General features: G+C 33.6%; 1 protein-coding gene across 1 annotated transcript in view; it reads left to right on the top strand.

Annotated features, from left to right (window-relative positions):
• ANKRD33B (ankyrin repeat domain 33B) overlaps window positions 1-24,150 on the top strand; it is a 102,268-nt gene that overhangs the window by 41,407 nt on the left and 36,711 nt on the right. Inside the window, exon 2 of the mRNA XM_074279124.1 lies at window positions 23,867-23,996. Within this exon, the coding sequence (XP_074135225.1) occupies window positions 23,867-23,996 (130 nt within the window). The remainder of the gene's footprint in view (window positions 1-23,866; window positions 23,997-24,150) is intronic.

Below are 24,150 nucleotides of genomic sequence, written 5' to 3'. Positions count from 1 at the left end.
ATAAAGCACTTAGCACAGTGCCTGGCACATAGTAAGTTGATATATCAATGTTAGGTTTTATTATCTCCAAGAATCCACTCTAGAATTTTGTCCCAGTTAATTACAACAAATTTGGAGGTTTAGAGAATGTTTTCACAAAGAGTCAAATAGATAAGTGATAAGGAAAGCAGTAGGCCTTTATCATAAAGGGGGCGGTCTAGGACATGCAAGGGCAGAATATGATGTATTCTCTATTGTTGTTCATAATCTACTTCATGTTCTCCTTTTTGGAATTAATGAGACATTTGTGTTGTGAGAATTTCATGTTCTCAATATGACTAATATGGTAATATGTTTTGCATGATTGCACATGTATAATCTATGCACATGTATAACCTGTATCAAATTGCTTATCAGGGAGGGGGAAAGAAGGAAAGGAGGAGATTTTGGAGCTCAGAATTAAAAATAAGAATATTAAAAATAGAATGTTAGAAGAATGTAAGAATAAGAATGTTCATGTTTTTATATGAAATTCAGAAAATAAATTCTTATTAAAAATAAAAGAATTTTGTGATCTCTTTACAGATTTCTCTTAAGAATTTTATTTGAAGAATTTTTTTTAAAGAATCTTAGACTGTATAATTATACTATAATTTTTTAACTTTCTAAAATCTGTTTCACAAAAGTTTAGGGTAATTATAATTGATAGAAATTAGAAAACCTTGTCTATAAAATTATAAAACTATTACAAAGAGTATTTTTCAGATAGTTCATTTCCCAAATCTTTCTGAAATCTTGCCTTGGCAATAGTGATTACAAACAAAATAAAATATTATTTTTGTCCCTAATGGCTACAGTTTCTTGCTCAAGATTTTAAGTTTCAATAGTATTTTTCCAATTTAACTATCCAAAGATAGTTTTCACCATTCATTTTTGTGAGATTCTGAGTTCCATTTTTTTCCCCTCCTCTTTCCCTTACCTCTAAGACAGAAGGCAACCTGATATGGGTAATACATGTACAATCATTTAAAACATTTCCATATTAGTTATGTTGTGAAAGAAAAAACAGAACAAAGAGGAAAAACTATGAGAAAATATTAATCCAACAAAAAAAGTGAAAATACTATGCTTTGATGTGCATTCAGTTTTCAGAGCACACTTCTCTATTGGTCTTTGTCTCACACTTTGTCTGGATTCGGATGACATTTTTCTATCCCAATTCTATTGAAATTGTCTTGCAGTACTGTATTGCTTCTTCACTCAGCAGCAGTTGATGGAAGTCCTTTCAAGCTTTTCTGAATTCAGCCTGCTCTCCATTTCTTAGAGAGCAGTAATATTCCATTACATTCATATACCATAATTGGTGTTGCCCAAGATTTTATAACCTTTATCAATGCTTTCCAGAAGGGTTCACAACCAAGATGGTTATATTACCATATTGTTCAATTTAATATAAAAATAAACTGTATGACAGAAGATCACAAATTCAAGTGGAATCTTTAAAAAAAATTTTTTATTCTTGTCTATTCAGATGTTTGTTTGTGTATTGACTAAGCTCATAATTTTTAAAATTGACAATTATGCTTGATGTCATTATCCAATTAAGATTCAGATTTCTGACTATTTACTGTATCTTTAGATCTTTATCTACTCAGCATAATAGGGATAATCATTCCCCTCCTAGGGTTAGTGTTCACTTCATGTTTGTTACTTGAAACCTATAACAAATTAGGTACCACCATGAAGTTAGAAAATCAAAAATAAGTTCTTTCTTACCAGGATCTTGGAGATTTAAGAAAGAATAGACTGGTCATCCCTTTGTAATGCAGAAAGTTCAGGGTTAGGAAGGCTTGCTTAGCTGTTAACTCACTCATGCTAGACATTTTTTTTTTTGATAGTTTTTGTTTACCAGATATATACATGGGTAAATTTTACTACACTGACAATTGCCAAACCTTTTGTTCTAATTTTTCCCCTCCTCTCCCCCTCCCCCCCAGGTAGCAGGTTGACCAATACATGTTAAATATGATAGAGTATAAATTAAATACAATATATGTATACATGACCAAACAGTTGTTTTGCTGTACAAAAAGAATTGGACTTTGAAATAGTGTACAATTAGCCTGTGAAGGAAATCCAAAATGCAGGCAGACAAAAATAGAGGGATTGGGAATTCTATGCAGTGGTTCATAATCATCTCCTAGAGTTCCTTTGCTGGGTGTAGCTGGTTCATTTCATTACTGCTCTATTGGAACTGATTTGGTTCATGTCATTGTTGAAGATGGCCACTTCCATCAGAATTGATCCTCATATAGTATTGTTGTTGAAGTATATAATGATCTCCTGGTCCTGCTCATTTCACTCAGCATCAGTTCATGTAAGTCTCTCCAGTCCTTTCTGAAATCATCCTATTGGTCATTTCTTACAGAACAATAATATTCCATAATATTCATATAATGACCGAAATTTATTCAGCCAATCTCCAATTTATGGGTATCCACGTAGTTTCTAGTTTCTGGCCACCACAAAGAGGGCTGCCACAAACATTCTTCATGCTAGACATTTTTAAAGATCCTATTCATATGTAACATTTTCTCAGAACAAGAGGCCCATGAATTGGTGAAGGAGAAGCATTTAAGGAGTATAAGAAATCATGAGATAACTTTAAAATTTTGAGTGAAAGTGAGGGGGGAAAAGCACAGAGTAGTGATGAGGTCTGTTTTCAAAAAGAGAATGGAAGCTGAGTGTCTTGAAGGAGTCTTATGGATGGCATGGAATTCTTATGTACTGAGCAGAGAAGAGATCACATATTTTTGCCAAGAATTCCTTCTACCTTTGATCCTCTGCTTCATGCACTAGTCTCCTAAAATTTCCTTCTCTCTTCAGTGTCTTCTCTAGCCTAGTCCTTCTCTCCCATTAATCTCATAATCCATTTCCCTATTCCCCAAATGTCCCTGTAGTCACTGACCTCTATCCTGAGCTTCCTTTCTGTATCTCTTCAAGCTTCTCCAGCCTATATCCTTCTCTGCCCTAAGTCCTCTTAGCTTTGATCCTCTCCCAAGTGCCTCTAGGCCCTTCCCTCTGTTTCCAAGATGATCTCTCATCCCTTGCTATGTAACTATCACGTTTTGATCAAACAATCATTTGGACTTTCCTTTGATGCTCCCTAGACTCTTTGTAGCTTTTGTCCCTTGGAAACAGTGCTGTTGCACTGTTTAGGGATGTTAAAACTAAAATCTGGTTCCATTCTCAGAAGATGGATTTTTGCTATGAACAAAGGAGAATATTTTAATGAAGTTGAAAAGTAGATTAATGGGTTGTAGTAAAGTGTTTTCCTTCCACTGATTTCCTTGCACACCCCCAGCCCTGAACTAATAATACTTTTTAAAATTAGCACCATGGAGAGGGATTTTGCTAGTGCTAAGGATAACAGCATTTTCCCTATCCTCCTGCCTCACAACCAGGACCACTCCTTCCCTAGACAATTTACTCTAGTTTTACCCTAGGCTTAAAGCTACCTACAGAAATAATTAGCTATCCTTAGTCATCCTGTTCCAGATTTTTACATACTTTCGTACTGAGGTTTTTCTTATTAAAGATTTTAAAATTTTGTCTCTCAAACTTCTCAGTTGAGCTTTTTTTGGGGGGAAAGGAGGAAATTTGAGGCACTTGGAGTTAGGTGACTTGCCTAGGGTTACTAGCTAGTGTATCTAGCTGCTCCTCAGCTAAACTTTTAAAAAAGAAAACCCTTATTATATTATTATAAATTTCCACTGGTCATATATGAAAATGTATGTCTCTCCATTTTCATTTGATCATTTCTTGTCAGGTAGTATTTTTTTTTCTCATCACATTATTTAGATTTCTAAAGTCTTTCAATTTTTTTCTCCATAATATTGCCATTGTATAAGTTTTCCTGGTTGTGCTTAATTTATTTTGCAGCAGTTCATAGAAATCTTCCCATTTTTCTCTGAAATTTTCTGTTTTGTTCTATATGGTCATTTAGCCATTCTCCAGTAGAATTATTGTCTTCTTAGTTTCCAATTTTTTGGACACTACTAAAAGAACTGCTTTAAATATTTTCTCATCTTTTGGGGGTATAGTCAATAGTGATATAACTGGGTCAGAGAAACCTATTCTACTGATAAATCTGTATTTCAAAAAAATCAGTACTATTTGTTTAATGATTGCTTTGTAATACATCTTGAGATCTGGTACCCCTCCTTTCTTCACTTTTTTCATTAATTTCCTTGATGTTTTACACTTTTTATATGACTTTCATCATTTTTTCAAGCTCAATATACTTTGTTTAATAGTTTTAGCCACTCATCAATTTAGGTAATAATCTCATTTAACATATTGATTTAGCCTATTCATGAGCAGTTAATATTTATTTAGATTTTTATCTTTTTTTTCTTCTCCAAAGTATTTTATATTCATATATAACTTGGTAGATTACACCAAATTTCATAGTTTTCAGTTATTTTGAGTTGAATTTATTAATTCTTCAAACTGGGTTTTGTTATAAGAAGAGTATTTTGGTAATCATCTGGATTTGTTTTATGTCGTACAACTTTGCTTGACTTATTAGTTTGTCCTTTTTAGGATTTTCTAAGTAAATCATACAGAAAGCTTCAATTTTGTTTCTTTTATTTATTCCTTTTATTGAATTCTTTTATTTTACTGCTTCTTTGCCATTTCTTAGTACTATATTAAATAGAAATGGCAACAGTGGACATACTTGGTTTTTACCCTAGATCACCCTGGATTACCTTAAAGGAAAGGTTTCTTTTTTTTTTTTTTTTTTTTTTTTTTTATTATATATATATATATATATTTTATAATATTATCCCTTGTATTCATTTTTCCAATTTACCCCCCCTCCCTCTATTCCCTCCCCCCGACGACAGGCAATACCATACATTTTACATGTGTTACAATATAGTCTAGGTACAATACATGTGTGCGAATATCACTTTCTTGTTGCACAATAAACATTAGAATCCGAAGGTACATGCAACCTGGGCAGACAGATATTAGTGCTAACAATTTTCATTCCCCTCCCAGTGTTTCTTCTCTGGGTGCAGCTACCTCTGTCCATCATTGATCAACTGGAAGTGAGTTGGATCTTCTTTATGTTGAAGATTTCCACTTCCATCAGAATACATCCTCATACAGCATTGTTGTTGAAGTGTACAGTGATCTTCTGGTTCTGCTCATTTCACTCAGCATCAGTTGATTTAAGTCTCTCCAGGCCTCTCTATATTCCTCCTGTTGGTCATTTCTTACCGAGCAATAATATTCCATAACCTTCATATACCACAATTTACCCAACCATTCTCCAACTGATGGACATCCATTCATCCTCCAGTTTCTAGCTACAACAAAAAGAGCTGCCACAAACATTTTGGCACATATATGTCTCTTTCCGCTCTTTAGTATTTCTTTGGGATATAATCCCAGTAGTAGCGCTGCTGGGTCAAAGGGTATGCACAGTTTGATAACTTTTTGGGCATAATTCCAGATTGCTCTCCAGAATGGCTGGATTCTTTCACAACTCCACCAGCAATGTATTAGTGTCCCAGTTTTCCCACATCCCCTCCAACATTTGTCATTATTTGTTCCTGTCATCTTAGCCAATCTGACAGGTGTGTAGTGGTATCTCAGAGTGGTCTTAATTTGCATTTCTCTGATCAGTAGTGATTTGGAACACTCTTTCATGTGAGTGGATATAGTTTCAATTTCTTCCTCTGAGAATTGTCTGTTCATATCCTTTGACCATTTATCAATTGGAGAATGGTTTGGTTTCTTATAAATTATGGTCAGTTCTCTATATATTTTGGAAATGAGACCTTTGTCAGAACCTTTGTTTTTAAAAATATTTTCCCAATTTGTTACTTCCCTTCTAATCTTGTTTGCATTAGTATTATTTGTACAGAAACTTTTTAGTTTGATGTAATCAAAATCTTCTATTTTGTGATCAATAATGATCTCTAGTTCTCCTCTGGTCATAAATTCCTTCCTCCTCCACAAGTCTGAGAGGTAGATTATCCTCTGTTCCTCTAATCTATTTATTATCTCCCTCTTTATGCCTAAATCATGGACCCATTTTGATCTTATCTTGGTATATGGTGTTAAGTGTGGATCCATATCTAATTTCTGCCATACTAATTTCCAGTTTTCCCAACAGTTTTTTCCGAATAATGAATTTTTATCCCTAATGTTGGAATCTTTGGGTTTGTCAAAGATTAGATTGCTATAGATGTATCCTTTTTTGTCCTTTGTATCTAATCTGTTCCACTGATCTACCGGTCTATTTCGTAGCCAATACCAAATGGTTTTGGTGACTGCTGCTATATAATATAGCTTTAGATCAGGTACACTTAGACCACCTTCCTCTGAGTTTTTTTTCATTAGTTCCCTTGCAATTCTTGACCGGAAAGGTTTCTTTTTCTGCCTCATACAAATTTGCTCATCCTTTCAACAGTCCTATGAATTAGGCATTGGCATAGATTTTATTTAATAGATTAGGAAACTGTTCAAGGTTATCAAATATGTCTGGGAAATAGTTGAGTCAGAATATGAATCTAGTCTTTTTGTAGTGTTCTTCCAACTATATTATAACACAGAATTCTTGTTAGGGGAATTTTTCTTGGTTAATATGGCATTTGAAAAAAGAAAGATATATCCTCTTGTGAAATGCTTACTTCAGGCTGGGACAGATAGCTGATGAAATACATTATTGGCTAGTATTCTGTGAGGTGGACCAGAATATTTGTTTCTGCAAGTTTAGATACTTTTGAATAAAGTTTTAAAAATGACTGATTTCTCTGTAAGCTCATATTTTTAAGTATTTCAAGGTGACTTCTTAAGTCTTACACTGTCCTATCCTATATATTCCTATCACATCTACAGTTACAAAATTCTAAAGAATGGCATATATTCTAGTACTTCAGTGTGAATGAAATATTGTTATTTTCAGTAAGTATCAAAAGTATCCAAACTTGCAGAAACTGAAAATTTCCCTCTTTATCCTTTTATGATTTCCTATAATCTTTGATTTCCTTTAATTATCTTTTTTCCCCTTTCATGATATCTCAGAAGTTTAAAATTAAATGGAAATTTAACCCTTTTTACACAGGCATTCACTTTAATTTGTGGTTAAACTTGGAAGGAAAGATGTCCTGTTAACTCTTCACTTAGGCTAAATATTTTATTACGTCTGGGAGGTTATTTGACTGACTTCAGTACAATAGTCAGTTTGACTACTTACAATCATAGAATTTTAGAGCCAGGAGCTTACTAAGTTAAAAAAAAAAAAAAAAAAAAAGACTTTCTGTGTATTATCCTATAGTTATTGGTGCCAAAGCCATGGTTGGAATCTAGACCATTCACCTCCCAGTATCTTTTCTGGATAAGTGGGTCATCTAGGTGGTATTGTGGATAGTGCCAGACAATCTGACCTCAGATACTTACAGGCTGTGTGATGCTGGCAAATCACTTAATCCTATTTGCCTCAGCTAGCATTTATATAGGGTTTGCAAAGCATTTAAAAATATCTCATAGTATCCTCACAACAAGCAAGGGAAATGGATGTTATCATTTTACAGATGAAGAAATAAGGGAGACAGGTTAAGTGACTTCTCCAATGTTATATAGCTAGTAATAAGTGTTTGAGGACATATTTGAACTCAAGTCTTAGCCCCAAGTCCACTGCACTATCCATTTTAGGAATATAGGTTTGTACCATTGTGGGGATGAAAAAAAAATACCTTTTCACTGGTGATGTTGAAGGCTTGGCTCATACTGAACCCCTTTTCAGAGACCTTAAAAAGTTTTTCAAAAGTCATTGAGTTGTAATGAAGACAGAAGTAGGAAGAAAGTTATTTCACAACCTCCCACAGCAGCTTCTTTGCCTTGAAGTGTTTTTTAATTTGATCTAATTGGAACTTGAAAAGCCTCAGAGCTTCTGGATTTTAACTATCAAGCTTCTCTACATTCTGCTGTAATGAATAGAAACCTATGGGGAGTCCTTAAAATCACCCTTGTTTTGGGAGAACCCTTTAATTGGGACTTAGTTTTCTGATGGACTAAGAAGGACCTCCAGGAATGATTAGGGTTGCCCTTGGCTAACTCTGTCTCCTGTTGGCGTGGTAGCCTCATGCTGAGATTTTAAGAGAGACTGATATTTCACTGTTGTCTCAATGAATTCAAATTATCAAAACAGTGACATTTATGATGCTCTTTCACAGATGTTCAGTGTGTAGATTGACAGAGACCCATCTTCTTATGGGAGCACATTTCCTTTATTCCCCTATAAGGCAAGTTGTTTGGTTCTCATATCTGACCCAGTGATCTTTTTTTTGGCAAAGATACTAGAGTGATTAACTATTTAGTATTCTTCAGCTTATTTTACAAATGAGGAAACTGAGGCAAATGGGATTAAGTGACTTGCTTAGGCTTACTCAGGTAGTGTCAGAAACCATATTTGAGTTTTGAGTTTGCCCCATCTTCTGCCCCATCCATATGCCTCTTAATTCTGGTTCCATCCCTTTATTAATTGTCTCCAATTTATCATGTATGTGTTTTGTTCATATGGAAATAATTTCATGCTGTCTCCCCCAACCTCCAAAGCATTTATTTTATGTTATACTCAAGTTCAGGCTCACTGAATACAATGTAATATTTCCATAATGCCCAGAATTGGTTTTTCTGGCTAATAATTTTACTTTACATTCCAAAAGATTTAGTGAATATAATGGTTCTCATTTTCAGCCTTTCAGTGATGTCCATGTTTATCTTTGTGGTTGTTCAATGAAAAAGTCGGGAAATTTTTATGTCCACATTTGAGCTGATTTTAAAATGGTGGACTCTGCAACAAATTTACCTTTACTTTTATTTATTTTTATTTTTTAAAAATTAATTAATTTATTTAATTAGTTTTTACAAAAGTTTTATGCATAGGTAATTTTCCAGCATTGACAATTGCAAAACCTTTTGTTTCAACTTTTCCCCTCCTTCTCCCCACCCCTTCCCCCAGATGGCAGGTTGACCAATATATGTTAAATATGTTGAAGAATAAGTTAAATACAATAAATATATATATACATGTCTAAACAGTTATTATGCTGTACAAAAAGAATCGGACTTTGAAACAGTATACAATTAGCCTGTGAAGGAAATCAAAAATGTAGGCAGACACAAATAGAGGGATTGGGAATTCTACATAGTGGTTCATAGTCAACTCCCAGAGTTCTTTCGTTGGGTGTAGCTGGTTCAATTCATTACTGTTCTATTGGAATTGATTTGGTTCATCTCATTGTTGAAGAGGGCCTCTTCCATCAGAATTGATATCTTTACTTTTAGAGACATTTCTTAAATGTTTCCTTGATGTTTAAAAGCACAATAACTTCTCTTCTTTAGCTCAGGGTTAGAATTTTTTCCTTGCTGAATTTCAAAGTGGCTATTGAATTGTGGCATCTTTTGAGTTTTTAATTCTGGAAGAAGATTGTTTAAACTTTTAAATTTAGAAAGATTCTCTAATAGATTTCTTTGTGAATAGTAAAAAGAAATAGTTTTGTAGCTGTAAAGTTGATTTATAAACTCAAGGTAGTTATCAGGAATTTAACGAGGGCAGCCACATAGGACACATAAAGACAGCTTGATGTCCTCAGCTCACAGAATAAGACAAAAGGTAGGATCTATTGGGGAAAAAAACCATTAATTAGCCATTGGAAAAGACATTAGTTAGCCAACGTCTGCATTGAAGTATCAAAATGCCATCTTTATGCTTAAACAAGAAGATTAACATGGCATAGAAAATAGTTTCTAATTTTTGTTTTCTTAAAATTTTATTTGTGTGTGTACATGTGGATTATGTCTTATTAATATTTTCCATATTAGAAATGAAAGTGTAGCATTATTAGGAAAATAATTTTGATCTACTGAAAGAGTCTTGGGGATTTTCAGGGGTAACCAGAACATACTCAAAAAAACTAAGCTAGCGCTGTCAGTCTATGATCCTGTTAATTTTCTATGAGCTCTCATACCAATTTTCTCTCTACAACAAAAGGTAAATGTAAAAATAATTGAGTAAAAATAACAGTTGAGAGATGATCACTGAAACTACCTAGTCTACAAAGAAATTTCAAGTTTAGATCAGAAAATGATTGACATTTGTTATAAAGGCCTCATTTTCAAAATATGTAGAGAATTGACTTTACATACCAAGAAACCAAGCCATTCTCCAATTGATAAATGGTCAAAGGATATGAACAGACAATGTTCAGATGATGAAATTGAAACTATTTCTACTCATGAAAGAATGTTCCAAATCACTACTGATCAGAGAAATGCAAAAATAAAAATAATGACGAATGTTGGAGGGGATGTGGGAAAACTGGGACACTGATGTCCCAGTTGGTGGAGTTGTGAAAGAATCCAACCATTCTGGAGAGCAATCTGGAATTATGCCCAAAAAGTTATCAAAATGTGCATACCCTTTGACCCAGCAGTGCTACTACTGGGCTTATATCCCAAAGAAATACTAAAGAAGGGAAAGGAACCTGTATGTGCTGAAATGTTTATGGCAGCCCTTTTTGTAGTGGCTAGAAACTGGAAAATGAATGGATGCCCATCAATTGGAGAATGGTTGGGTAAATTATGGTATATGAATGTTATGGGATATTATTGTTCTGTAAGAAATGACCAACAGGAGGTCAACAGAGAGGCTTGGAGAGACTTACATCAACTGATGCTGAGTGAAATGAGCAGAACTAGGAGATCATTGTACACTTCAACAACAATACTGTATGAGGATGTATTCTGATATTAGATATTCTGGATATCTTCAACAAAGAGAAGATTTAATTCAGTTCCAATTGATTAGTGATAGAATGAGCTACACCCACAGAAGGAACAATGGGAAATGAATGTGAACTGTTTGTGTTCTTGTTTTTCTTCTCAGATTATTTTTACCTTCTGAATCCAATTCTTCCTGTGCAACAAGAGAACTGTTCGGTTCTGCACAAATATATTGTATCTAAGATATACTACAACACATTTAACATGTATGGGACTGTCTGCCATCTAGGGGAGGGGGTGGAGGGAGGGAAGGGAAAAGTCGGAACAGAAGTGAGTGCAAAGGATAATGTTGTAAAAATTACCCATGTATATGTTCTGTCAATAAAAAGTTATAATAAAAAAAAAGAAAAAAATTACATCTAAAATGACTGACTCTCAGAAAGATTTAAGTAACTTAATTTGTGTTGAGGCAGGATTTGAACATCACTGGGTCTTCCTCACTCCTGAACTCAGCATCCTATTCTGCCATGTTGCTTCATAGTAAAACATGATCTCAATGATATTTTTATCTGCCTACGAATTAGTAGTATCAACCCTGATTACTGTTAATGTAAAAGTGCGTTAAGTATTTGGAATGATTGGTTTAGAAATCATTAAACTTCCTCTAGAGTTTAGACTTTTGAGTGTGTTCTTTGGAATCTTATTTACTACTAGCTTCTTTCTTTAGTATTGTATTTGCCTTTAACTATTTGGATGTAAATGCACTTATTTAATATAATTTTATTTGAAAAATATTGATTATTTTTCTGTCTCCCATAATTTCTCAAAAGGGCTGGAAAAAATTTGCATATAGAGAATTATCAGGTAATTTCAATATTATAGAATAGTACAAAAATTTTTTTTCAATGTAGCAAATAGCCACAAGTTTGGTCAGAATCGATGATAGTGACCTTATGTGAAACTGTTAAGACATAGAGGTGTGAAACTTCAAGAAAGCACATGTACAAAAAAATGATCAGACATCATTTTTAATTTTATAATTCATCATCTAAATTTTGCACTTTTTTTTTTTTGCTCTTGGCATTTCAGGTGGTCAATGAGGTCAAAACTAAGTTAATACTAACACTTTATTTGCTTACTAAAATCTTGCCTTTCCAACTATCTATCCACATGGAGCTGATTTTCTTCATTTGCTTCAATGGCAATAAACATTTATTAAGCACCTGCTATTTGCCAGGCACTCTGCTGATGATCTGGGGATACAAATACTAAAAAAAAAAACAGTTTCTGCCTTCAAAGAGCTTTCTGTTTAATAGGGGAAAATAACATATAACAGGAAACTGGGGAGGGCTAGTGTAGAAAGGTTTGGGGAGGGATGATGAAGTTCCAACTAATTGCAACTGATTAAAAAATGTAAAGATGGATTAGTCTGGAAGTCTTCATTAAGTGAAGGTTTGGGGTACAAGTTAGTTCTTAGTCTCCAATCAACAGTCTTTAGAAACATTTATGAAGGAGTCCAAAGGTATTCAGTTGAGTGAGAAAGTAAAACCAATGCAGATTTAAAAAAAATCCAGCTCTCCTTTATTAAGAGATATTTAAAATTTTGTGTTTTGGAGAATAGTTATTTTATTTAAAAATTTTTGCTGATATATTTTTAAGGTGGAAACCCAAATTAGCAAAAGATGATCACAATAAAGAGAAGTATAATTACCAGAATATATTAGATCTAGATATATGCCAATAGAATTTGTTATAAAATGCAAATGAATAAATATCCACAAATTATTCAAATTGACAAAACAAAAATTAGCAACTTCAGAAAATTGAATAGTCCATAGATGTACTAAAATGAAATAAAATAAAAAGCATGCTAACACCAGATAGATTTTCATGTGAACTTTGTTAAATATTTTTAAAGCATGTTCTTAAATATTAAATGAGAATTGATATTTTTAATAAATATTATTTTAACATGTAATGAAGTTGTTATTTTGAGTGATATTTTAAAATTTACTAATTTTAAATTCCCCAATTTGTAAATTTTGATAGGTATAATATAAATAAAAACTTAAGAATATAAAGTTTGAGAAGTACTGACTTTAAAATTTCATATGAAATTTGTGCATGTGTATATAAATAAAATGTTATGTAGCAGTATGGATCACATTTTTAATTGATATAAGAAATGCAGTGTTTTGGTGTATCTAGAATAATGATCACATTCATATGTTCAGTCCATTCCACAGAATGACAGTGGTTTAAAAATTGGCCAGTAGACTATTTATTTTATTTAATTGACTGGACATTTTATTTAGCATAGTTGAAATAATGTTTCATGTTTACATAGTCTGTATAATTTTCAGGAGGAAAATTCTCAGTTATAAGAAACGAGCTAATAATGTTTTGCCTACTTCTGTTTGTTTACCTAGTTGCTAGTGACATGTTTTGTTCAAAGATAGAAAGATTTTTTTTCACTGAACCTAATACAATGATTAGTTATACACTGACGTGCATTGTGTCTTCAGTTTATTTTCTAATGTAATAAGATAAGTTTTTTTTCTTTAGCCTAGGAATAAGTTTGGATTTTGAAATCAAATACTTCTGCTTTATCTCATGGGTATGTTAATCTCTCTTGTTTACCACCAGAACAAACAGTCATGAAAGAAATTCTTGATTTATTATATGACGCAATACTTGATTCATTTCCTCAGTCCAATTTAATGTCACAAAAAGGGACCATTTCCTCCCCCCTTTTCCCATAGTATTTTAACCAATCTCATAAAAGTTGATTTTAATAGGAAGAAAATAGACTAATTTGTTATGAAAACTCTATTGCAGTCATTTCAAATAAACAATAAATGGTAAAGTGTTATTGTTTTGAATGAACTATATTATTAGGGTATATATTTGATACTTTTGACTACTTCTGCTGGGTATTTTATGACTTTTGGTATTTTATATCTCTGTAAATTGTTTACATATATTGGATATAAATCCTTATGGAGAAATTTGAAATAAGCCTCTTTTCCCCCTTTGATTACACTTAGCTTTCTTAACCTGGATGCATTAATTCTCTCTTGTGTAGAAGCTTTCCAGTTTCAGGTAATCAAAATATCAGGTATTTGTTGTGCCTTGCCTTGGGTCCAAATTAGTTAATTTTGGCTCTGGGATTCCATGTAGTTCACACTTACTTGACTAAACAAGAATAACAGATGAAGATCTTTTTCATTATTAGCATAGATAATGTTGTAATCTGAAGGCATCTAACAAATGCCTTAAATAGTTATTCTGTAGAATATTTACAGATGATATTAACAGTGAGGTTCTAGTTTCCATTTTTTGGTACTGACATATTAAGCCCTTTCTCTCCTAAGTCATTTATGGTTACTTATCTTTCCTAACTCCCCCATACCAGCTGCTTGACTGTCACAATTTTGCAATGGCTCTGGGAAATGTTATTAATTATTTTTCATTTTATGCCATCTCAAGTTGATGACTATGGGTAATGGGATAAAATTAAGTGAAGGAAAGGTTGAACATGTTTAAACTTGAAATGTTATCCCATCCATGAATTATTTTCCTGGGGAATGAACTGAAAATATAATCATTGAGTCATTGAAAAATCTGAATACATAAAAGCTCTTGAATGTACTATAGGGAATGTGTTTTATTAGCAAAATGGACAGATTGAGTTTTATTTTTTATGAGATTTTTCTTAACCAGTTGTAATATTCTCTCTGGAAATGAGGGTAGCAATAAAAGCAGTTATCCTTTATAGACTCAATTCAGACAGTATATTTAAAAATAGATTTGTTTTGGTATCTTTTGTTTTGACATTCCCTAAAATTTTCTCTATACCCTTTTCCCTTCCCCGTTCTTCCTTCTCCCAGAAAGTCATCCCTTAGAAGGTTTTTTTTTTTAAAAGCAAAAACTAAAAACAAAAACTTAATGAACACTTAAGAAATCCAACCTGATAAGTGTTTCATTATCATTTCTTTTTTTTCTCCTGGAGGTAAAAAGGAATAGTATTGATGGATAAGCAGTAAATTTTAGGAGTTGGTAGTGAGTTCAAGATTGGTGGGGATCAGTCATAACTCTGTTCTAAACCTCAGTGAGAAGAATTGGGGTACCCTTATCAGAAATAGGGAAGTTAGGATAAAGGATGGAAAGTAATGAATTGTTTTGAACATGTTGAATTTGTTTCCAAGGAGTCTAGATGTAATTGTTTAGAAGCAGTTGATGATATTATAGATTTGTAGCTGATTATATGGGGGTCCCAAGGCCTCTTAATAGTTTAAAGCAGTATTAAGATTTTTGCAGCCCTCTGTACTGATTAGAGATGAAAAATTCATGGGAGATAGTGAGGTCACTGAGGAAGAATATAAGGAATATAAGTATAATACAGTTTTCACTGACCCCCACATTTATTGTAAGACATGATGATCATTTCAGCAAAGGAGTCTGAATGTGTAGTCAGGCTGGTAGTCAAGAAAACCAGAAGAGAAAAGACTCAGGAAGTCATCTGAGAAAAGAAATCCAGGAGGAGGGGACGATTAATTCATTGGATCAATAGCATATATTAAGCCTTTACTATGTTCCTGCCATTGCTCTAACACTTGGAGATGCAAAAGAAAAACAAAACAGTTTCTGCCTTTAAGCAGGTTGGTCATGTTTTAATGTAAATGACTATACATAAATGAGATAAGCTGGATTAATTGGAGGTTGTCTGAATATCTTGTGTAAGAAATGGCAAGGAATCCATTGTCACTGGAACTCAGGAATACCTGAGATGGTTTGTAAGGTGTAGTAAGATGATTTGTAAGATCAGTTAATCATAAATAATGCCTTTAAATAATTCAGATCAAGAACAGAATATATGTATCTAGGTTATACTATAGCACATTTAATATGTATGGGATTGCCTGTCATCTGGGGGAGGGGATGGGGAGGGAGGGGAAAATTTGGAAAAATGAATACAAGGGATAATATTGTAAAAAAAAAAATTTACTCATGCATATGTACTGTCAAGAAGGATTGTAATTATAAAATTAATAAAAAAACCCCCACAATATAGTAATAATACTATATAATAATACTAATAATAAAGTTTGTTAACAAATATGGAATCTGAAAAATAGTTATGTATTGAAAGTTACCCATGCATATGTTTTGTAAATAAAGAGCTTTAATTAAAAAAAAATTCTATTTCTCTAAAAAGGTTTAATCTCTGTGAGCACTTGGTCATTTGTAATTGAATGAATCAGGGTTTTTTTCCCTCCCCCTTACCAATCTGTTCATGGAAGGAATGGAGGATAATCCAATAGATAGTGGGGTTTAGGGGGCAGCTAGGTGGCGGAGTAGATACAGCACCAGCCTTGAATTCAGGAGGACCCGAGTTCAAATGTGGTCTCAGACACTTAACACTTCCTAGCTGTGTGACCCTGGGCAAATCACTTAACCCCAGCCTCAGGGAAAAAAAAAAGAAAAAAGGAAAAAGAAAAAGAAAAAAAAAGATAGGGTTTAATAAAGGTTCTAATTCAGTTTTTAAGACTAGATTTAGGAATAGGGGTATGTTTTTTTGTCCAAAACCTTTGTAATTCTTTAGATTGGCTCAGAGTCTCAGGTTTCATCTCTTGTCCCATAGGGAAGGATAGGTCATTTGCATGTTAAGGTATTTTGGATTTTAGAGTATGTCAATAATACAGAGTAATGAGAGGAAAAAGAAAAAAAAAATGTGAAGTTTAACCTTTACATTTTCATCTTAGGTTGGAATTTAGGGGAAAAAAATCTTATGTCTTTATTTGAAGACATGGAAAATAGGTTAAATTTTTCTCCTTATTAGGGAATCAAACAAGCTAAGTTTTTTTTTTTTTTTTTTTGGGGGGGGAAGATGTTGAAAACCAGTGATTCACCAAAACTGGTCTCTTTGTATCATAGAAAGGGATGGAAGAACATTATTACTGTATTTTAAATTCTTGATTTATTTATGGTTGCCTATTCTCATATTCATAGTTACATATAAGTATAGATAAGATACCATCCTAAAATTTGAGGGCTGATGATAGGAGATACCCTCTAAGGCAGTACATGTCAAATTGGATCTAAATGTCAGGAAGAGCAGTTTCTTGAAAATGTAATATTGATAGGTGTAAAAGTCAGAGCAATTTGGGAGTCATGCTAGACTAGGAGCTCTGGACCTTGGCACTCTTCAGTAACAGCATTTTCTCAGGTGAAACCTCAGTTTACGAATATGTGTAACACTGAAGCAGTGTCCAAATCTGTTTATGTGGCCTGGGTTCTGCCATCCTCAAACTTAGAGGAATACACTATCCTTACTGAATTAATTTATCCAGTAAGAAAATATGTGTAGTGGCTCAGCAAGTAGTATTCTTATTTGAATGATTAGCCTCATGGCTTCATCCATTCTTATTTTGTTGTTTTTTTGATACATGGACAAGATGACTTGTGATGTTTTAATATTCCTTTTGGAAACTAGAGGATTCTTAATCTTTAGATGCTCAATTGCTACCCTCTATTTCAACCTAAATTTCGGATTTCAGCTGTACGAAGTGGTTTGGGTCAATCTTTCTAATCTAGAGGATAGAAACAATAACTAACATTTATGTATAGTACTTACTATGTGCCAGGCACTGTACTAAGCATTTCATAAATCTCTGATGCTCAAAACAATCCTGCAAGGTAGGTTATATTATCCCCATTTTACTTAAAGGAAAACTGAGGTTGAAATGAAACTAGAGAACTAACTTTGTTCTTTGACCTTGCTTTGCAATGTATAAGTTGACTTTCTCTATGGACTTTACTTCCCCTTATTTGATATATTGGAGATAAATGGAGATGATTAGGGGATAATGTCAGAAAATTTTATGAACAAATAAAAAGAAAAAATTATTCACAGGCATGGATATACATTATATATATATATATATGCATGCTGATTTTTTTTTACAGTTACAGCTAGAAATGGCAAGTTACTCTTCGTAGAATGATGTTGCCCTTTAGAATTTGCCTTGAAGACAGCAGACCTTTTAAAAATCTAAGTGCTATTTCAGCTATCTATTATAATTAAATACTGCTTATAAATGAATAAATTACTTTGCAGCAGGTTTTGGTTCTGAAAGATTGGTCTGTATCTCATTTATGAACATCATAGATTTTAATTTTTTTAAATGCCTAAGAGTTGTTTGTAGCTCAAAAGCATATTATTCCCTTGAGATTATTGACCTGAATAATCTTCTTGTATTCTTTGCCTTTGACCCAAATTTTATTTATTTTTTAAAATTTTTTAAAAATTAATTTTATAATTATAATTTTTGACAGTACATATGCATGGGTAATTTTTTTTTTACAACATGACCCCTTGTACTCACTTCTGTTCCGAATTTTCCCCTCCCTTCCTCTACCCCCTCCCCTAGATGACAGGCAATCCCATACATGTTAAATGTGTTACAGTATATCCTAGATACAATATATGTGCGCAAAACCGAATTTCTTATTGCACAGTAAGAATTGGATTCGGAAGGTAAAAATAACCTGGGAAGAAAGACAATAGTGCAAACAGTTTACACTCATTTCCCAGTGTTCCTTCTCTGGGTGTAGCTGATTCTGCCCATCACTGATCAACTGGAACTGAATTAGATCTTCTCTATGTGGAAGATATCCACTTCCATCAGAATACATCCTCATACAGTATCATTGTTGAAGTATATAATGATCTCCTAGTCTTGCTCATTTCACTCAGGATCAGTTGATGTAAGTCTCTCCAGGCCTCTCTGTATTTCTCCTGTTGGTCATTTCTTACAGAACAATAATATTCCATAACATTCATATACCAGAATTTACCCAACCATTCTCCAATTGATGGGCATCCATTCATTTTCCAGTTTCTATCCACTACAAAAAGGGCTGCCACAAAAATTTTGGCACATACAGTTGACCCAAAGTTTAAATGAGTCTCTCAAATAACTGAGAAACATTTCCCAACTCACAAATCTGAGTAACTTAAATATACACATATTATAATGTTTTTTTTTAAAAGCTGCATCATTTTAAAATATGCCTTATTTTATAAATATTTTTTCTTCTAAATTATCGAAGAAGGTTACATTTGAAGGATATCCAGGATCCTCTAATTATAAGAATTCCTTTTTCAACATCCTTCAGTTGTGTTCATTGGCAAGGCAACAAGCATTTATTAACTGCTTACTGTGTTGCCAGGCATTATGCTAATAAGTTCTGGGTTACAAATACAGGCAAAAAAAGACAGTATGTGACCTTACACAGAAAAAGGAACTGGAAAGCTGGAGAGTAGTTATTAAATATTTCATTTTTCTTAATTGAGCTTTAGATAGCATTAGCTTTTCTGGGCTACCAGGCCATTATGTTAATGTAATTGAATTTCTGCTCTGCTCAAAACCCCATATTTTTTACATGGACTGGTATTGATTTACATATCACTAATTTTGTACATGCAAAGTTGTTGTTGTTGTTGTTGTTGTTGTTGTTATTGGGGGGGAGGAAGAAACAAAACCCAAATCCTAATTTTGGATTCATCTGTACACTTTAGACAGTTATGGTCTTTTAAAATAATGATTCTGTCATCCAACATGTTTCCTCTCCCTTCTAGCCTTGAGAGTCTAATTGAGCACTTCCAAAAATGGGGAAATCAATATGTTCTGAAGTAGCCCATTCATTTCTGATCAGCTGTAATTCTTAGAAAGTGTTTACTCATATTGAACTTATCTGTCTTTTTATAAATGACAGCCATTGTTCTAACTCCTTTTCCAAGATGCAGTACCTTCAAAAAGTTAAAGGCTGCTAACATAGCTTCCCTAATTCATTTTCCAGATAAATTTTCCTTCAGTTTGTCCTATTATGAGGTATGCTTCAGCTTTTTAGTCTTTCCTAAACTGTGACAGAACTTATCAAAGAACTCCAGACAAACCAAGATACTGTGGGATCACAAAATCATTCTTCTGGAAACTATAGCTTTAATTCATGCTGGATCCTAATAGAATGCATCTAGAGTTAGATTCTTAAACCAGAAATCAATAACCTCTTTAGCCTTGAACATCATCATACTAACCCCACACATGTATTTTATTTAACATGTATATTAACTTTTAAATTACACCTTTCTTCATGTATCATGTTGGAAGAGAAAAATCAAAACAAAGGGAAAAACCATGACTAAAGAAGAAAAATAGGGGGAAAATGAAGAAAGCATGTATTAATATGGCATTTTTTTTATTGGGATTGCCTTGATTCAGTGATCTTAGCAGTTTAGTAACTGCTAAGAAGAAACTAAGCTTTCATATTTGATCATGGCACAATCTTGCTGTTACTGTGTAATGAATTCCTACTTCTGCTTGTTTTGCTCAGTAGTGAAAATCTTTCCGGGCCTTTCTTTTCCAGGCTTGTTCATCAATTTTTATAGAACAATAATATTCCATAACTTTCATACTTATTCATACTTTCATAGTTATTCAGCCATTTCCCATTTGATGGGCATTTTCTAATTCTTTGCTATCACAAAAAGAGCTGCTACAAACATTTTGGCACATGTGGGTCCTTTTCTCTCCTTTATAATTTCTTTCTGATCATCATAGGTTGTATGACCATCAATTATAATTATAAACAATTCAATAAAACATCTACTGTGTTCCAGGCATAGTTCTATGTGCTGGACTTTCATTGGGAAAAGAAAACCAGTCTCATATTTTCAAGGATTTTCAATCTAATGAGGGAAGACAACCTACAAGAAGCTGAAAAGAGGGACAAAGGAGTGGGAGACTAGTGGAGAGGAATAACCTGGAGCAGGTTTATGATATTCCCAGAAGTCAAAACCAAATAGAACTACAGATGGAGTAGGGAGAGTCATCTGGAAAGTTGTGAAATTCAGAGGCCTTTATAAAGAAATGCTTTGGGAGGAGTTGATTGTGCCAGCTCCGGCCCTCCAGTTAGAAAAGAAGTACTGAGAAAATTGGGACATTGAGTATCAAAAACTGAGTTAGCATGAATATAGATTTCAGATGATCAGTACACATTTTTCTTGTTTAATCATTTGTCTATGAAATGTTTTATTAAATGTTATGGTCTTAAATAGAGTATATGGAACATGATTGTACTTTATTTTTGCAGTGCAATATCATTATCAAGTCAGATTTGCTATTTTAGGTTTGTTTTTTCTTTTGCTAGGAATGTCTGCTTCTGGCAGGTCTTGGGTTGCTGTTTCTCTTCCATAGTGATTAGAAAAAAACATAATCACTAAAATCAGGGCTGTTTTTCAGAGAGTTCAAATTGCTAATTTGTCTCGAGAGCATATATGCAGATATAAATATGGAGGATCACTATACTTCCAATTCACAGTTACTATTTAATTGTTAAATAATTGTTATATGTTATATAAAGAGCACCTATTATAGAGGTACCATGGTAGAGTACAAGGCTTGAAGTAAGGAAGATAACTGGGCACTCTGGGCAAGTCACTTAACCCTATTTGCCACAGTTTGCTTTTTAATAAAATGAACTGGAGAAGGAAATGACAAATTACTTTAGTATCTTTGCCAAAAAACCCAAATCACATTTTAAAGAATTGGTCATGACTGAAACAGTTGGGCAACAACAAATATATATAATCTCTTACATAGCAATTTTATACGCTTACATGCATGAAAAATAGTTATGTCTTCATAAGTTCACCTGAAGCGCGGCTGTAGAGTATTCTGCTCAGTCTTATTGTTGCCTAACGGGCATTATTTGGGAGGCAGTATGGTAGTATAGTGAAATTGTGGAAAATTGACTGTGGAGCCAGAGGACCTGGATTTTTAGCTTGCCTCCTTGATCCTCACTTTCCTCATTTGTCAAATGAAGAGGTTGAAATAGATGTCCTTGAGACCAGGGATAATTTTTTCCTTTGCTTTTTTTTTTTATTATTCTTTAGAATTCCAGAGTCTAAAAAGTACCTGACAATTAGGAGGCACTTAATATATGCTTGCTTGACAAAAAAGGAAACTATTAAACTTAGTAGGATCAGATCCAGGCTTCTCTCTTGGTCTCCTTGTGTGTAATAACCTCATGCACAAAAGGCAAGGAGGAGCTGTGGATCACCCAGCCCACTTTGATATCCTTCATGCAGTTTTATGAATGAGTGGTCTCTCTTGGACCAGTGTGTTAGCCAGGACTCCTCAGTCCCTTCCACTTCTTGACCAAAAAGGCTTCCTATTCATTGCCCTTGTGTATTTTTTTCCCCTGGGCTTAGTACTGTTGGTCATACATGTGGTGTAATAAATAAAAGATATAGCTGATCTCTTAAAACCTCAATTTCAGTTTTTATTTATGGATCTGACTTATGATGATTCATAATTTATGGAAATGGCTATATTTATTCTGTTGAGTCAAGGAAGCACATGCAGCCACAACTTTCCACAAATTTCCTGTGGAAGAAGAATCGTAACAATTAATGACTTAAAAATAGCCTTGTTCCTTTCAGTTTTGGTATATTTTGTGGGATTCATCATTGTAGCAGGTGTAGAGTTGGTTTTGTTTTCTCATTTGGCTAAGGAGTGTTCCAGAGTCTTTGCATCTATCCAGCAACCTTCTTGTCTTTGCCAGTAACTAATTATCTTTGTGTAGTGTATTACATGCTCTTTTGTCTCCCTTATTGGACCATAAGCTCCTTACAGAGAACAGTTGTGTCATCTATTTTTATATGTATCATTAACACAAAGCAGCGCTGCTTGGCACATAGTAGTTACTTGATAAATCCTTTTTGATTAATTATTGGTTGATTTATTAAATATTTGTCAAGATCTGTACTTTGTGAAATAAAATATCCTCAAATCAACCATTAAGTGTTTATTAAGTGCTTATTATGTGCTAAGTGCTACGTATTTTTTTTTTAAAGTTAAAGACAATACACATCCTTAAGGAACTTACATTTACAAATCTAATTGGGGAGATTGCATGCAAAGAAATATGGGCATAAGTATTTAAGGTGTCAACTGAACATTCCTTTCTTAAATATCTGAAAGGCAATTGGAAGTCAGCAGAGAGATTTTGGCACAGAATGTGTAGATTTGGCAATCATCAGCATAGAGATGGTAATTAAATCTGATAAAGTCACTAAGTGAAAGTAGTTAAAAGGAAAATGGAAGAGACAGAAAAGTGAGGGATATTTGAAATATGAAGGAGGGTCTAAGACAGGAGACAGAAGCCGCCAGCCTTTCCACAGCTATCTCAAAAAGCTTCCTTTTCTAATTTACCCATAGAAGGTAAATTAGGCTTTTGGAGGAGGCCTGGTAGTACATGGGAGAATTCCAAAGCCCTTTTACTTGATGCAGTGAGATTGAGCTCCCAAGGGGTCTGAGATTCTGAGTGGCCAAAGTAAGGAGGCAGGGAGGAGCATTGTTATAGACTAGGAAGAATAGGTTTGATTGAAATGTAGAATACTTAAAAGGAGACAAGGTAAAAGATAATAAGATATTAGAAAGGTAGACTGGAAACAGTTTGTGAAGGGCTATAAATGCCAAATTAGTATTTCTGTCCTAGAGGTGTTTGGGAGTTATTAGAGATTGTCGAACAAACTTGATTAAACAAGATCTTTCTACTTTTCCTAGAACACAACTGAATAGTTTTAAGGAACTGATGGTTCCAAACCAAATTCATTTTTTTTTACTAATGTACCTTTCCCTAACTGAATATATTTATTTATATACTATATATCACCAGCATCCTCAAAAGTTGTACAAGCAAACTTCTAGAATTTTACATGTTAAGATAAAAATCTACTTGGCTCATCTTTTTGAGAATCCAGAGACTGCCTATGATAATACTTGTTTTCATCATCCAGAGACTTAATTATCAAGTTGAATAAGACTTGTTGGGAATTTTGCTATAGCTACTTTATTTTTTTTTTATATAGAACTTTTGCACTTAATTTTCTGTGTCTCTATAATCATTTTACCTAATCTGCAAGTTTTATATGTGCTGATATTAACTCTTCAATGTTATTGATTTTTGTACCAACAATCTGCCACGTGACTCAATTCTGTCTTTTTATTTATAGACTGGCCTTATTATTGCCTGCTACCAAGGATTTGTGGATATCGTAGTAGCCTTAGCAGAGTGCCCTCATATTGATGTAAACTGGCAGGACAATGAGGGGAACACAGCACTAATTACAGCCGCACAGGCAGGTAAGGCTTTGCTTTTCATTTTACTCCTATGGGCCTTATTTCCTTATCTTTAAAATGAGAAGAATACTATTTCAGTTGTCCTAAGGGTCACAAACAGTAATGCCGCCACACTTGTAGTGTGTGCTTCTAATCCATGTTGCTAGGGATGGCTGGG

Source organism: Sminthopsis crassicaudata, chromosome 1 (genome assembly GCF_048593235.1).
Source record: "Sminthopsis crassicaudata isolate SCR6 chromosome 1, ASM4859323v1, whole genome shotgun sequence".
NCBI classification, from domain to species: domain Eukaryota; kingdom Metazoa; phylum Chordata; class Mammalia; order Dasyuromorphia; family Dasyuridae; genus Sminthopsis; species Sminthopsis crassicaudata.
The sequence above is the reverse complement of the archived record's forward strand: the minus strand, read 5'-3'. Positions and strand labels throughout refer to the sequence as shown.